Consider the following 15,690-nt stretch of genomic DNA (forward strand, 5'->3'; position numbering starts at 1 on the left):
AATTTTCATCGGAAGCCCTCTTGTTTCAGGCGGTCTGTTTCCTTTCCAACGTGATCCGCTTGACCGTTTTCCTGGTGCGTAGTCATGCCTCCTGCATGCCCAGGTGATCCACTTCCCTACGCGCCTCCGAATCTCCATCAGTGCATGATCTCCGGTCTCCCTGCTCGTGGGTTCTTCCCGTCGTCCATTCCGACGAGATCTCGATCGGGAATCACCTCTCGGTCGCCCCGATAGGGGCTCCGTGATTTCCACTGGTCATTTTAACTTTATCCTCCCTCTAATATGGATGAGGCGTTAGTTTGCAAGACAACGAATGTGGATACCAAATACTGAAGACATATTTGTGATTTAGGAAGGAGATGCGTTTGTAATTCAGTAAGTGGATGTTTGTGGTGAGAGAATTATACTCCCTATGTCCCATAGTACTTACGAAGGATGGAGTTGTATGCATTATGTAATTTAGAAAGAAGATGCCAACGGCGACGATCACTCTCCATTTGCTTTGCTTCGATAGTAAAGATAAACAACTTTCTCACACGTCTGCACTGTACGCTTTGCAAGCAGCTTCGGGTGAGACCACCCCACGTGCGCCGAACCGCTCTTCGCTCGTCATCGCGTCACCGATGACAAGGAGCAACCCCGCCGTTTACGAGAGAAGAGAATCTCTGCGCGTCCGTACCGCGCATGCGTGCGTAGCAGCCTCGGCCAAAATCCGCCGATCCATCCACCCATCCCACGGTTCGAAATTTAAACCCCTCGCCCATCCGTGACATCACCCCTGAGAGAGATTAACGGCTCCTAACGACCCGAGCCGAACGTTAAACGGGCCCGTAATCCACCCGCCCGCCCGCGCGCACGGAAAATTCCACCCGGCCCACTGCCCACGCCGCCCGCGCCCCCCAGCACGAAAAGGAAAGAAAATACCCCGGAAAAAAACAGGAGGCTGCCTGCGAACTACGCGGGCCTCGCGACGCAAGAGCCCTAGGCGGCAGCAGGAGGCGCCTCCCCCCCCCCCCCCCCCCCCTTTCTTTCCCCCCACACGACGCCCGCGCCGCGCCCGCCTCCTCCTGCCCCCCCTCCCCTCCCCCGCGCCGCGCCGCACCGCCCATGGAGCAGGGCTCGTACTCCGGCGCCGGCGGGAAGATCCGGCGCCGCCCGGCCCCGCGCGCCTCCGCCGCCACCCCCTACGACCGCCCCCCGGCCGCCGCAGCCTCCCGCCGCCTCGCGGCCGCGGCCGCAGCCGCCTACCGCGGCTCGGGAGAAGCCGAGGGCGGCGGCTGGGTGTCCCGGCTCGTCGACCCGGCCTCGCGCCTCATCGCGGGCGGCGCCGCGCGGCTCTTCTCCTCGGTCTTCCGCAAGCGCTTCGCCGTCGCGCCCCCCGCGCCTGCCCCGGCCCCGGCCCCGGCGGCGCAGGCCCCCGCGTCCCCTCCTCCCGGTGAGCCTACAGCTTCCCCTCCTTCCTGTTTCCCCCCTCCCGAGATTCGTGTTTGCTCGCGCGCGCTCCTGAGATTGGCTGCGCCTTGGGCTTGGGCTAGGGTTTCGGGCTTCCCCGGCATGCTGCTAGGGTTTAGCTTAGATTGCGGACCACCTGCTCCCCGTTTCGGTAAATTCTGACCCGACGAATGCTATTGTTGGCACGAAGCGCCAATTTCACGATGAACAATATGGGTGTTTACTGGAGCCCTCTAAAGTTTCAACTTGCTTTATGGTTAAAGTCGTAGTTTGTGTCCATATATATGGATGTGGCATGTGCATGGCTGTGCGTCCTTAAGCACAACACAGGGGCTTGGCTTGAAACTAGTAATACTGGACTACTTCTATTATCCTGTGCGATGCGTCACGTTGATGTTTGTAAGCTACACTTAAATGGCGTTGATTTTTTGTTTCGGAGGGGAGTGTGGTCTATTGGAACTATATGTTTGGTTGGGTAGAAATTACTAGAATACAACACAGGAGATGTTCTTCATGTTTCAGTTTTTTTTGCTAGATAACTGAAGCTCTAGTTGTAATTGCATCATACTGCTGTCGAGCTTATATCATTGAGCTGCACTTACAAATCTGATGATACCTGTTTCATGTATGCAGGCCAAGATGCTGAACCTAATCAAGATTTGCCTGAGGCAACACATACGGTAAGTAGCAATCATGGCGCAACCTGTTTAAGCTCATCCCCTGTTGTTCTGACCAAGGGCTGTTTGAAATTTTTATGCAGGGTTTATCTCCAGTGGGTGGAATGGTGAAAGGGAAGGACCTCGCTGGTACATCCGGTGACAAATCATTGTCTGAAGTAGAGCATCTGTTAATGCGGAAAACGTTCACCAGGAAAGTATCTGCATATTTTGTTCTTCTTGAACTTCCAGTTTTCTACTCCCTCCGTAAAGAAATATAAGAGCGTTTAGATCACTACTTTAGTGATCTATAAACGCTCTTATACTTATTTACAGGGGGAGTACTAGTTATTTTTCTCTCGGTAAGTATCAAAATATGTTGATTGTTAGCTGTTCATGGTGAATTTTGATCCCCTAGTATAATGGATGATGTATGGCCTTTTGATGTTCAACTTGCTTCAGTCCACAGTATGCATTAATCAAAGTCATTTCTCTCTTTTTTTTGTTTCTTGTTCCATTATTTTGGACTGAGCATTGTCTCCACCTGATATCTTCTGCAACATTATCTCTTCCCCACTGCTTTTGTACCTGTTCTTGATGATTGGATTCTTCTGTGCAGGGTTGAGTTTGATCGTCTCACAGACTTGCTGCGTGCAAGAACTGTAGAGCCTGCTTTGTCTGCGCAAGTGGACCACCACGAGGATAAGAATGAAACAGGAACCAGAATTGATGGAATAGGAGGCTCCACATCTCATGGGATGGCTATAGACCAATCTCCGCCCGCTAATGTAAGGAGTTACTTTGCTTGTGTAATTTCCTTTTAGTTGATGGATAAATTTGTATCAAGGTGCTGGTAAGGATCATGCGAACATTTTTGACGAATTCCATCAAGTGTGTTGTTAGTGGATATTTGTTTAGAATGTTATATCTCAGTGATTTCTGTGGTCAGGTTAGTGATGATGCTCACTTGACTTTGCTCGATCAAACTTGAATATGTCAAGTAAGATGGTAGCAAAATTATCCCTGTGATCTAGCAACTTTCATTGGAAGAATACATGAATTTGACATCTGATGTGGTTTCAGTTGTTTAGATTGATCAAAGTTCATGTGTCTGTTAGGACCTCTTTCGATTCACCTGTACGATATTAGGTGCACAAATGTGCAGTTGAACAGTTCATGGATTTTACCTACAATTTCAAACAGGGTTGCATGGATTTTACCTTTTAGTTTCCTTGCTTTGCCTGTCTAATACAATGCACCTGGCAACTAAGTTATTCAGTGTGTAAGTTGGGAGGAAGAGGCAGGCAAATGTAGCTGTACTTCTATTAAACTTGGTTTGAATTTCAGTTGCCTGTTTTAACTATAATTCATATTCAATTTGCAGGTTCCTATCCGGGATGTTAAGTCCCCTGCGGACCTTGCCAAACAATATATGAGCTCCCGTTATTCAAGAGAACCCCAGCAGAGTAGTTTAAGGAGCCAAGTACTTTTTGGTAACAAAGCGGAAGCAAGCAACACTGGCTATTATAGGACTTCTGGAGCACCACTTGTTCAGGAGCTGAATCAAGTTAACAATGAAAACCCTGGACTTCCTGTGAATGGCTATATGGCTTCAGGATTACGTGGGCGGTCAGCAATATGTAAAATGTCCCGCTCTCCATTTTTTAAGGTAGCTTTATACTTCTATTTGCTGCACATCGTTCTCTTTCCTTCTCATAGTTCTACATTTATATTTTGCTCCACGTGGCATACTCTTGTCCTTGTATGGTGCTTGAATTTTCTCTTTTCAGTTGAGTGGTTTTCGACTGCAAAACTGTGATAGTTGTTTTTACTAAATATCTATTTATGCCTAGCAGGGCCCAAGCTCTTCCAATGATATGAATGTTTCACCATTTTCATTATCTCATGCACGAACCCCAAGTTTGGCTGCTGGAGGCAGGCAGGTAATTGGTGGAAGATTTCTGAATTTCAAATAAGTCACATACTGCACTGTATATTCTTGTTCATGTTATATATTCAGCTTGAAAAACATGCCGTTTGTTGAAAAGCAGTTGAAACATGGTGTGGATTTATGGTTGATACCCAATCGACCCTTTTAACATCTTTTTATATATATGGACAAACTGTTGCATATCCCAACATTAATGAGGCAGAAAGTAACAGGTCATCCTGTTTGATTGAAACTAGTGGCTTTGTGACAACGACCCATTTAGATTTTAGTCTCAATATAAATAATAAGTTTAATATTAGTGAGGATTGAGGAACATTCTCCATCAGATTTTGCATGGTCTGGACTATATCTGCCAGAGCTTTTCTAAATCATCTGTCTTCCTAACAGGTGTTGAAACGAAGAGGCACAGAGTTTGACAATGAACTTGGATCTGTTGGCCCCATACGCAGGATTCGTCAGAAGTCGAATATGATGTCTCCTTTTAAAGATGCTCGTGCTAGTCCTCGGGGAAACTTTCTTCCTACCCGTACTATTGGTTCAGATTTTGCCGAAGGCAGTTCACCCCATCAGGAACCTCCTAGTTCAAAAAGACTACTGCTTGAGTCCGGTCAATCTCTGCGGACTGTAGAAAGACAGAGAAATAGTGAAGGTGGCAAACCTCCTAATGATGATGTACCTCCTGTTCCAACTCAACCAAACAAGATGGCTGAGAAGATATTTGAGCAGCTTAACATAATAGCTCCATCACCAAAAGACAAACAGTCTGGCAAACAATCTGTTGCTTGGGAACCAAGGCAATCCATGTCCAATGGGCCAAATGGTGTAAGTGACCCCAGTAGTTCCCGACAATTTCCAGATTTTGATGGAGTTAATCATCCCCATGATTCTGATCTGAATAGTTCTACATTGAATAAAGACAAGCTGATGAAAGATGGATCATCAAAAGTTCATTCCAATACGTTTCATCAGGATTTAGGCAACAGAGACATGAAGTCTGATCATGTTGCTATTCTTAATAAGCCTGCCATTTCGGGGAATTCAGTTTCTGCTACTACATCACGGAAACCAGGTTTCAAAATGGCTGTTTTTGAGGTATAGTAGAAATATTAATGCAGTGTAAATTAGTCATATAAGCACTTATGATCTGAAAGTTATATTTACCATTTTTTGTTTTGTACGTTCAGGATTTAACTGAGTTTGACGATGATCTGGAAGTCCCTGTCCCATCAAAGAATTCAAAATTTGAGACAGATGTGAAGGCAACTGAGCAGAAGTTCGATTCAAAGATGAAGGAGCGGAAAGTTCAACATGTTACATTTGAGCAGAAAGTTGAATCAACCTCATCGAAGCAGAATGTTATCAATTCTTCAGTTACTGAACAGCCTAGAACATCCACATCAAAAGATGTCTCTACACCCGGCTTGTTTTCGTCCAGTGATACTGAAAAGAAGGGCACCCCCAATGTTCCCTCAAATGACAACTCTGGTTTTACGTTTCAACATGTACCTCCTGCAGACCGTCCTAAGGGTACTGTTTCAGCAGTTCCACTTGCTTCAAATAAAGACGATAAACAGACCAGCGCTTCACCTTTTATGTTTGGTGCCAAGCCATCCAATACATCAGATTTGGAAACATCAACAACCGCTGGTGTAAAAACCAAAGGAAGACTTGGGGAGAGGTAATTCTCTTGGAACTCTTTTTTCCTCATTTTTCCTTAAGCACCCATGTTTAATTATTTGGTTGCATACCCATCTTTTGAAAGATTTTGGTATTACCTGGAAGGGATTTCATAAAGGTAGGCTAGAAAGAAATCTGTTAGGAGAAGAGATGCATATTAGTTGTTCACTTGAGAAGTTTTGAAAGATTTTGGTATTACCTGGAAGGGATGTCATAAAGGTAGGCTAGAAAGAAATCTGTTAGGAGAAGAGATGCATATTAGTTATTCACTTGAGGAGCTTCTTTCATATCGTATTTTGTCGCAATAATATTAAGATAATTAATGGCAAGGGTCGAAGGGTGTGCACCAAGTTCAGACATGTTGTATACTTTTGGATTGTAGTGAAAGTGCGTGTGTTGTTCTATATCAGTCTTCAGCCTACCATGTGCGCAGCCAAGGAGGTAGTAATTCTAAGAAGAACGAGACAACAGACACCTTAATGTCACAGTACTACCAATCAGCAATTCCCAAATCAGTTAAATAGGGGTAAAGCACAAATATTGGCTACAATATTGATTATTCCCTCAATGGGCAAATATTGTGTTTTAGCGTCGTCCATGTATACATCTCATGTATCAGTAGCTCATCGCTGCCCTATTCTCTGGGAATGGAGTTTCCTGAGGCCAATAACATATAGTGAGACGGAGTGAGCATTGTAGTTACAACTGTGAAACATATAGTAAGGGTATAAGTTTGAAAGATAAGGGCATCTTAGTCATGTTCAATCACTATGGATCAAAAAATTGGAGGACAACCCATAAAAAATTCTTGTTTCTTTTGTTTATAACTCAAATTTTGTTTTGGATTTGTGAGACATTTATTTTTCATAGGCAGTTGCATTTTACTATTTGGAGTATCTGCTAATGTATTCTGCTTCTTGTGTTTCCAGTGTCACGAAGCCCGCATCATTGGACACACCTAATTTGGAGCAAGGCAATGGAAGGGAAGGAGCTGGAGATATCCATAAGTCATCTGACAAGGTGTTGCCTACGGCTGCACCAACATTGACTCCACCTCTCCATTTTGCTTCTGCTGCATCTACTTCACCGGGCCTGAGCAATGGCTTGTCGCACACATCACCACCGAAGTTGTCAAATACCACGCCCACTGATAAACCTGCTGTCAGCACCGCTCCATTAACTACCATTGCCGGCTTCTCTGTATCCAGCAACAGTCCACCTGTTTCATCTTCGGTTCCTGCATTTCCAACTATCAATTTTGGCTCCAGCACTCCAACGGTAGCAGCACCAAAACCAGAGACGACATCCACAGAGACAAAGCCAGCTAGCACTTCACTCTTTGGTACCGTGGGTACTACAGCTGAATCCAAGTCTAAAGTCCCAGAAACAGCCAGCAAGGCATCATCCAATCTGAATACTGCGTCCATTTTCTCATCAAATATCACAACCTTTTCGAGCTCTCCAGTCACATCCTCTTCTTTCTCGAGCACGGCAACATTTTCGTCTTCTCCTGTTGCATCCTTTAGTGTTGGAACTGCAGCAGCTAATTCTACACCATCTACTACTTCTGGTGTCCAGTCCGCTTCAACGGCAGCGTTTGCATTCTCGAGCTCAGGAAACAGCATATTTGGGTTCAGTTCTCCATCTCAATCTACTGGTCTGAGCACAACTGTTGGTGGCAGTACCTCTCAACCATCTCCTGCTAGCACGATCTTTGGTAGCAAGCCACAGCCACAGGGCACAATGTCACAGCCGCCTCAGAGTTCAGCCACGCAGTTTAGCTCTTCATTCCCGATTGTGGCTAGTGGAGCGGCAGCTTCGTCATCGGGACCTGGCACTGTCTCTTTCGGAGTGGGAGCTTCTCCCCCCGGGACCTTGTTGTTTGGAGCAGGAGCATCTTCATCTGGTCCTGGTACCGTGTCTTTTGGAGCGGGGGCTTCCTCATCAGGAGGTCCAGGGAGTGTTTCTATTGGAGTAGGAGCTTCCTCATCTGGCACTGGTGTCTTCTCGTTTGGAGCAGGGGTTTCGTCATCTGGACCTGGGACTGTATCTTTTGGAGCGACGCCTTCCTCATCTGGACCTGGGACTATGACTTTTGGAGGGACAGCTTCCTCATCTGGACCTGGAACTGTGTCTTTTGGCGTGACAACTTCCTCTTCCGGGTCTGTGTTTGGTAATTCACCGTTTGGATCTGGAGCTGCCGCCTTCTCTGGATCTGGAAGTGGGTTTGCATTTTCATCACCTAGCTCTTCCACTGCCTCGTCCTTGGCAGTGGCTAGTACAAGTATGTTCAGCAGTAGCTCCACGGCTTCATCGTCCGCTGCTCTCAGCAACCCTTTTGGTTCAGCTTCGTCCTCGCCCAGCATGTTTACATTTGGACAATCAGCATCTTCAGGGGGTGCTTTTTCATTTGGAGCACAGTCAGCTCCAGCTTTCTCATCGCAAGCTCCTCCAGTTTATTCGTTTACCTCGGCGAGCGCAAGCATGAATTTGTCTACACCACAGCCTGCATTTGGGATGACAAATGCCAACACAGGCTTCGGAATGGGATCTCCTGGAAATGACCAGATGAGTATGGAAGACAGCATGGCTGATGACACTAACCAAGCAGCACCGCCGCAAGTGTCTGCACCAGTGTTTGGTTCTTCGTTATTTGGGCAGCCAGCTAGTTCACCCGCCGCTCCAGTTTTTGGGCAGCCAGCTAGTTCACCGGCCACTCCAGTATTTGGTGCTCCGGCTGCCCAGCCTGCCGGAGCTTTCCAGTTTGGCGGTCAACAAGGCTCGGTGCAGCAGAACCCGGCATTCCCAACTGGTGGTAGCTTAGAGTTCCAGGGCGGGAACTTCTCGTTGGGCAGCATGGGCGGCGACAAGTCCAACAGGCGGATCATCAAGGCCAAGAGGACACAGAAGAAAAGGTAGCTTCGCTGTTCAATTTTGCAATACATGGTGGCTATTTTGGATGGTGCAATGTCCGGGAAGGTCATGTGGATGGGAACTCTGGAGACGATGATGATTTCGTATGGCCATACACATGCTCCAGCATCGAAGCTGTCCCACCCACAGGACATATATCTATCTGGAGGCTGTCATGCAAATCTCAAATCAAGGTCAGTGTAGAGTAGCCACTCAATTATATTTTGTTGCTTGGTTGGTGGGTCAGTCGAAAGGGTGAAAGCCCTGGTGGGGTGGCACATGTTGTAGTAGTACGCTTGTGCTCTTGGGGTGTAAAATGGAACAAACAAGAGTGTATCTGAAGGTGTAATTTTGTCAAGAGTTTCTTATTTGCGTCGGGTCCGATATAGTTGTCTCGCAGAGAAAGTGTACTGGTGTATTATTCTTTTTTGTTTCACACCCAAACTGGCTTAGAACTCTAGTTTAGAGTGTAATTTTGTCTCCTTTTCCCTGCCGTCTGGTTTATCTTATTTGTGGCCGATATATTTGTCTGGTAGAGAGGAAATGCACTGGTGTTGTACTATTATTATTTTTGTCTCACACCCCAGCGGGCTTGTTTTGGAAGCACTAGGGCATGCGTGCTTCCTGGATGTTTCCCTTCATCTGTCAACGCGGCAATGTGCCGTGTTTGTTTACGGTGTCCGTCCTTCCGTCCGTCCGTCCGTCCTCATGAGCTGTTCCGTTTCATCGCCAGCCTGTGTGCTATCCATCCCCACGGAGAAAGCGACCGGGTTTCTCACATCCGCTTGACCCGTTCTCCAGGAAAAGGGAAGCAATCGGCGTCCATACGTTGAAATTGCAGTCACGTAGCATGCCCAAGCCACGTCGGTCGCGATCCCCGTCGGAAAACAGGGGATGTTACAGGGACGTTTGCCAGACCACCTGCCGGGAAAAGGAGGCCCTCCGTCCGTCCAGTAGAGATGGCGCTCTCCCTGTGGTAGTAGAGATGGCGACGCCCTTTTGGACTTGTTCGACAGCGCCAAGCGGCGAGCGCGGCACGACCTGGTCGGCCATGAAACGAGCTCACGCGCTTTCGCTCGCGTTGCGGGTTAGGCACTCCGCCCAGGAAGAAGCCGGGAAGCAAAACGGCACGCGAAATTATATATCTATCTCTGCGACCCATCTTCCTCTCGCACCCCACTTCGCCCCCTCTTCTTCGCCCGCCCGTGCTGTGCCGTGCGGTGCCATGTCGAGGTCGCAGATAATAAGTAGCAGTAGACGCGGCTCGCTAATCATTGTCTCTTTTAAGTAAGTCTTAATAACTAAGATAAGAGGCGCCAACCGCAACCCCCACCTCCTCCTTGCCCGTGGCTGGATTTCTTTTTGTTCACGAAGTGCCGCTGCTGCTATTGCTTTTTGTCTGCCCATAGTCTTCTCCTTGGTCTTAGATACTCTATCACCGTTGGGTTCCTCTCCTCGCGGGGCCTCCCCCTCTCCCTCCTCGTCTTCCTTGTCCCCTTCCTCAATCACAATCGCAACAGTATATCATCATCATCGCCGAGGGCCCGTCCCGTCCCGCCCGAGCTCTTCGTCCACAGTTTCGTTTTGTTTTGTTTGTTGACGCCGTGCCTTTGCTTGAGCAATTTGGTTTCTTGCATAAGCATTCGCCTTTGACTGCTTCTTCTCTTCTCTTCCCTTTCCTTCTTCTTCTCACCACCTGCCGGCTGAGCACCAAGGCCCACCAACCATCTTCAATGTGCTCATTCAACAATTCTGCCTCTTGATGCATACATGGCCCCCGTCCCAGAGGCGTCAGATCATGGCATTCCAAGCTGCAGCTCCAGCTCCTGCTCCCGCCGGATGGAAGGCGTTGACTTCGACGGCTCATCGATCCTGCTAGCACTTTCCTTCAATCCAGCCCATCTCTTCCCCGTTGGAAGGTAAAATCCTTTCCTTTCCTTTCCTTTCCTCGGTGGGTGGCCGACACCCCTCCGGGCCGCGCGTGATCTGATCGGCCCCGGCGCGGCGCAGAGCACCACGAGTCTCCCGCCCCGTCCCGTCCCGTGCTTGGATCCCTGGAGCAGGAGTGGTGGTGGGGTAGCTGCCGCAGGCCCTTGTCCTGTCCCCCCCGCCCGCCGCTCCATAAAGATTCGGCGATTCCGTCTTCGTCTTGGTCCGATCGTCCCACCCATCGGCAGCGGCGATGGGCAACACGTGCGTCGGCCCCAGCATCGGCAAGAACGGCTTCTTCCACTCCGTCTCCACCGTGCTCTGGACCAGGCGCCCCGACGGCGAAGCCCTGCCCGCCGCCAACGCCAATGGAGGCGCCGCGGACCGGACGCCGCCGCCGGACGCGCCGCTGGCCGCCCACATCGTGAGCAAGGCGCCCGAGCCCGTCAAGATCGCCTCCGGCGCCGCCAACGCCAAGCCCGATGAGGCGGCGCAACCCAAGCCCAAGGCCAAGCCGCCGGCACATCCCAAGCCGGCCGCCCCCGCCGCCGCCAAGGAGCAGGAGTCCAAGGCGTCCACGGACTCGTCCAGCAGCTCCGGCTCCGGCTTCGGCGAGGCCAAGCCGCCGCACCACCGGCCCAAGGTGCCCCCGGTCAAGCGCGTGTCGAGCGCCGGCCTGCTGGTCGGCTCCGTGCTCAAGCGCAAGACGGAGAGCGTCAAGGAGAAGTACAGCCTGGGGCGGCGGCTGGGCCAGGGCCAGTTCGGCACCACCTACCTCTGCGTCGAGCGGAGCTCCGGCAAGGAGTACGCCTGCAAGTCCATCCTCAAGCGCAAGCTCGTCACCGACGACGACGTGGAGGACGTGCGCCGGGAGATCCAGATAATGTACCACCTGGCGGGCCACCCCAACGTCATCTCCATCCGGGGCGCCTACGAGGACGCCGTCGCCGTGCACCTCGTCATGGAGCTCTGCGCCGGCGGCGAGCTCTTCGACAGGATCGTGCAGAAGGGCCACTACACCGAGCGCAAGGCCGCCGAGCTCGCCAGGGTCATCGTCGGCGTCGTAGAGGTGTGCCACTCCATGGGCGTCATGCACCGGGACCTCAAGCCCGAGAACTTCCTCTTCGTCGACCAGACGGAGGAGGCCGCCCTCAAGACCATCGACTTTGGTCTCTCCGTCTTCTTCCGGCCTGGTGAGTTGTTGGTCAATCTGGTGGGTGCAACCACCATTCTGTTACTAATCGTAGCTGGAGTTCATCTCCATTGTTTTCAGAAAAGGAAACACTTTCGTATGTTTATTTTTTATTTTTCAGAAAAGTAAACATGAAAACAATATCATACTACATTCAAGGGATTGCACTGCATCTAGATGGGCAAGATATGATTTGTCATTTTGCTACCATGGTTCTGTATTTCTGTTCTTTGATTTGATCCATAATTCGGTCACGGGCTCACATCCCATCCAGACTGATTGATGTGACCATGTTGCGGGCTTCATAAAGCATGACAGCATACTGAATTTTGGCAATGCATTGTGATTTCAGCAGCATTCTTTTTTCTGAGAAATTATGCCATTCAACTGCAACCATGAACAGCTTGGTTGCACATCATTATCATCCTGCAGTTTGAATCTTATCCATCAGATTTGAGACATTCTCCACTGTAATCTCTGCTGATGAGGATCTTAATTATCCCAGGTCAAATATTCACCGATGTTGTCGGAAGCCCCTACTATGTCGCGCCAGAAGTGCTGAAGAAGAAATATGGCCCCGAGGCAGACGTCTGGAGCGCCGGTGTGATCATCTACATTCTGTTATGTGGTGTGCCGCCATTTTGGGCAGGTATGAATTGTGTTCACTTTCGAGTTCTTTACTTCTTCGACACAATGCGCAATTACTTTACATTTTTTTTGGCATTTTGATCTAATTACAGCCTTTGTTTCTTTTCATCGACCAGAGAACGAGCAGGGCATATTCGAAGAGGTTCTACATGGGAAACTCGACTTCGAGTCAGATCCATGGCCCAGCATCTCCGAAGGCGCCAAGGATCTCGTGAGGAGAATGCTCCTCAGGGACCCCAAGAAGAGACTGACCGCCCATGAAGTTCTACGTGAGTCACTAAATTTCTCATCACATGACTACATAAATTCTAGTTCTCTCAATGGTCTTTACTCTTTAGTGAATTGTGTTGCTGAAGTCTGAAGATTGTTATTTTTGCACTGTTTCAGGGCATCCATGGGTTCAGGTTGGCGGTCTGGCTCCTGACAAGCCTCTGGACTCTGCTGTTCTATCCCGTATGAAGCAGTTCTCGGCCATGAACAAGCTCAAAAAGATGGCTCTCAGGGTAAGAAGTATTCACTTCCCGTCTTGAAATGAGTGTTTCTTTCGCATGCCTTGTCGCTCTGAATTGTCATCTTGCCTTTGTGCTCAACCACCAAGCCAAGTGGCCGGCACTACCTGCCAATGCCATTTGGAGCTCGGTGGATGTTATCATGGAAGAGACCAAGAATGCAAAAACCATCCAAATCGACTTGTCCTGACGTGTGTACGTGTGTGTCTGTCCAGGTGATTGCGGAGAACTTGTCCGAGGACGAGATCGCCGGCCTCAAGGAGATGTTCAAGATGATCGACTCGGACAACAGCGGGCAGATCACGTACGAGGAGCTCAAGGTGGGGCTCAAGAAGGTGGGCGCCAACCTCCAGGAGTCGGAGATCTACGCGCTCATGCAGGCCGTAAGTTCAATAAAGCTTCTCATCTCAGATGAGCGAGGATGATTATTAATCCAGTGAAAAAACTTGGTCTTGACACGACATGATGATGAAATGGGGTGAACGCAGGCGGACGTGGACAAGAGCGGGACGATCGACTACGGCGAGTTCATCGCGGCGACGCTGCACCTGAACAAGGTGGAGCGGGAGGACCACCTGTTCGCGGCGTTCCAGTACTTCGACAAGGACGGCAGCGGCTACATCACCCCCGACGAGCTGCAGCTCGCCTGCGAGGAGTTCGGCCTCGGCTCCGACGACCTCAGCCTCGACAACATGATCAGAGAAGTCGACCAGGACAACGTCGGTCACAGCTTCCCTTCCTTTTTTATCTTCTCTTGGGGGCGCTCTGACTGAACTGAAACCAAAATGCTGATGATCTCGTGTGTTGGTTGTTTTGGCAGGACGGGCGCATAGACTACAACGAGTTCGTGGCGATGATGCAGAAGCCGGCGCTGGGGCTGGCGAAGAAGGCCGGGGCCGGGTTGGAGAGCAGCTTCAGTATCGGCTTCAGGGAGGCGCTGAGGATGGCCTGAAGGAGGAGGAGGAGGAGCTAGGTGGTAGTCGTGGTGACGCTAATTTCGTTCTGCTCGTCGAAGACGCTTGTTGCAGAGACATGGTGAGGTGATTTGGGTTTTCATAGGGTGGAAAGTGGCAGCAGCTCCTGGCGAGTAGCGGGGGACGGTCGGGACTCGGGACAACGTGCGTGTAGTAGAGGCAGGCAGGCAGGCAGGCAGGCAGCCCCGGTGATTTTCTGCTCGCTACTGGTTTGGTTCAATTGTGTATTATACTGAGTATAAACTACAAAAGGCTTTTCCCCCTCCTTGTATACAGTACGGTTAGAAGTGAAACTTGCACAAGTTGGATTAGCTTTATAGGAAGAGTCATATGAATGTGGCAAATTTGTGAAACTTTTGAAGAGCCCCAAACTCAATTGGGAATAAGTTTAGGGGATTTTCTCTAGCATCCCTGGCTGTGGCTCGGTGGCTCTCCCCCGTCCTCACTGGGCCACGAGTAGAGCAGCTGACCCAAGCAGACGAACTCCTACAAAGGAGAAACATCACACAGAGTTTTTTTGTACCGAGAAACATGTCCGCCAACATCGATTCCAATGATTCCTTGCATTTCGGACCACGTCATCGTGCCACTAGAAGAAGGAAGACGAGAAGAACTCATTGTGAAGAAGAAATGTTGAAACCGTGGCCCATGGAAGACGAATTCCACCTAGTTTGTAGACTCCTTCACATGCGTACAATCACGGTCGATGATCCTTTATCAAACTACTTTTGCGGACCATATATCCAAGCCCTGGATAGCTCATGGACATTGTCTAGTGGCGAGAAGTCATCGTTGGCCACATGAAAGGAAGAAGAAGAAAGACGGAAGAAGATGAAGAGAGGCTCCATTGTGGGGTTGAATTGGTTTGGGGAATAAGTTTAGGGGATTTTCTAGATGAAGAAAAGTTTAATCCCCTAAAATATAGCTTTTTAGAGGAAAGGGGATACAATATAGAACTATAGGATGAGGGATCCTCGCTAGAGAGCATCTCTAGCCCATTCCCCAAAAGCTATATATAAGTGAGGAGACTTGGAGTAGCCCGAATGAATGTGGGCCAAGTGGATGGTGGACCGCCTGAACTCCCCTGATTTGGGGTTGAACTAGGGATTTCAAACGTCTGGGTGCGTTCGAGCCTAAATAGGTGTCCAAATTGGAGGTCCAAGAGTGTCTGGACCATCTGGTAATTGTTAGTAGGACTATGTTGGTTCTCAAGTTTACCTCAGGACATTTGTCTCTCGCTGATATATTACGGAAATAATTGACCCCCATTTCAATAAGGAAAAAAGTTCTCAGTTATATGAAGACTCTAAGGTTTTATAGCTTTATTCAAGTCGTAGGAAAACCACACTATTAATAGGGGTTGAGGGAGTTCTAGAAAGTCTGAGGATCATGGAAACTCATACACTAAGTCACCCATGTGCCTAAGGATTTTGTGGGTCAAAATCCTAACCAAGTGCCACTATTGTTGTGACCTCTAGGCCCCGAGGTCTAGGGACTGGGTCCTCGAGTAAAGGTTTTCACTCTGGATTCTTCGGGTCCCTGGGGCATCTGGCCCCGTGTCCCAGGGCCCCTTCCTCCACACGACTATCTCTTAAGAAGGGCCAGGGCCCCGAATTCTTTGACCTTGACGAGTGATATTTTTACACCCATTCACCTTTTGTTTAAACTGATATATTTCATTAATACCGAGATAGTCACTACGATATTGCTACTAATGACTAATAAATGCGAAGGATTCCATGAATCCTCTCTTAGATGTGTTTCCGCAGGAAATGAGCCAGAAAGGGAA

At 49.2% G+C, this 15,690-nt stretch overlaps 1 protein-coding gene across 2 annotated transcripts; it reads left to right on the forward strand.

Annotated features, from left to right (window-relative positions):
* The first annotated feature begins 1,086 nt into the window (after window positions 1–1,086).
* Window positions 1,087–14,245, forward strand: LOC123113593 (calcium-dependent protein kinase 10). 2 transcript variants are annotated; one of them, XM_044534887.1, is made up of 17 exons: window positions 1,087–1,435; window positions 2,086–2,132; window positions 2,213–2,322; window positions 2,728–2,896; window positions 3,493–3,777; window positions 3,965–4,051; window positions 4,447–5,151; window positions 5,244–5,737; window positions 6,666–8,651; window positions 8,777–8,843; window positions 11,081–11,771; window positions 12,276–12,419; window positions 12,535–12,687; window positions 12,806–12,921; window positions 13,143–13,310; window positions 13,416–13,646; window positions 13,748–14,245. In XM_044534887.1, the coding sequence occupies exons 1-17, from the start codon at window positions 1,108–1,110 to the stop codon at window positions 13,877–13,879; spliced, it is 5,913 nt and encodes a 1,970-aa protein (XP_044390822.1). In that variant the 5' UTR covers window positions 1,087–1,107; the 3' UTR covers window positions 13,880–14,245. The 2 variants fall into 2 exon arrangements, with proteins under 2 accessions (XP_044390822.1, XP_044390821.1); XM_044534886.1 differs by lacking the exons at window positions 1,087–1,435; window positions 2,086–2,132; window positions 2,213–2,322; ... (5 more) ...; window positions 6,666–8,651; window positions 8,777–8,843 and adding an exon at window positions 9,823–10,568 and having other exon boundaries at window positions 10,660–11,771.
* The last annotated feature ends 1,445 nt before the right edge of the window (window positions 14,246–15,690 follow it).

The sequence above is a fragment of the Triticum aestivum genome, chromosome 5B, assembly GCF_018294505.1.
Source record: "Triticum aestivum cultivar Chinese Spring chromosome 5B, IWGSC CS RefSeq v2.1, whole genome shotgun sequence".
Lineage (NCBI taxonomy): Eukaryota > Viridiplantae > Streptophyta > Magnoliopsida > Poales > Poaceae > Triticum > Triticum aestivum.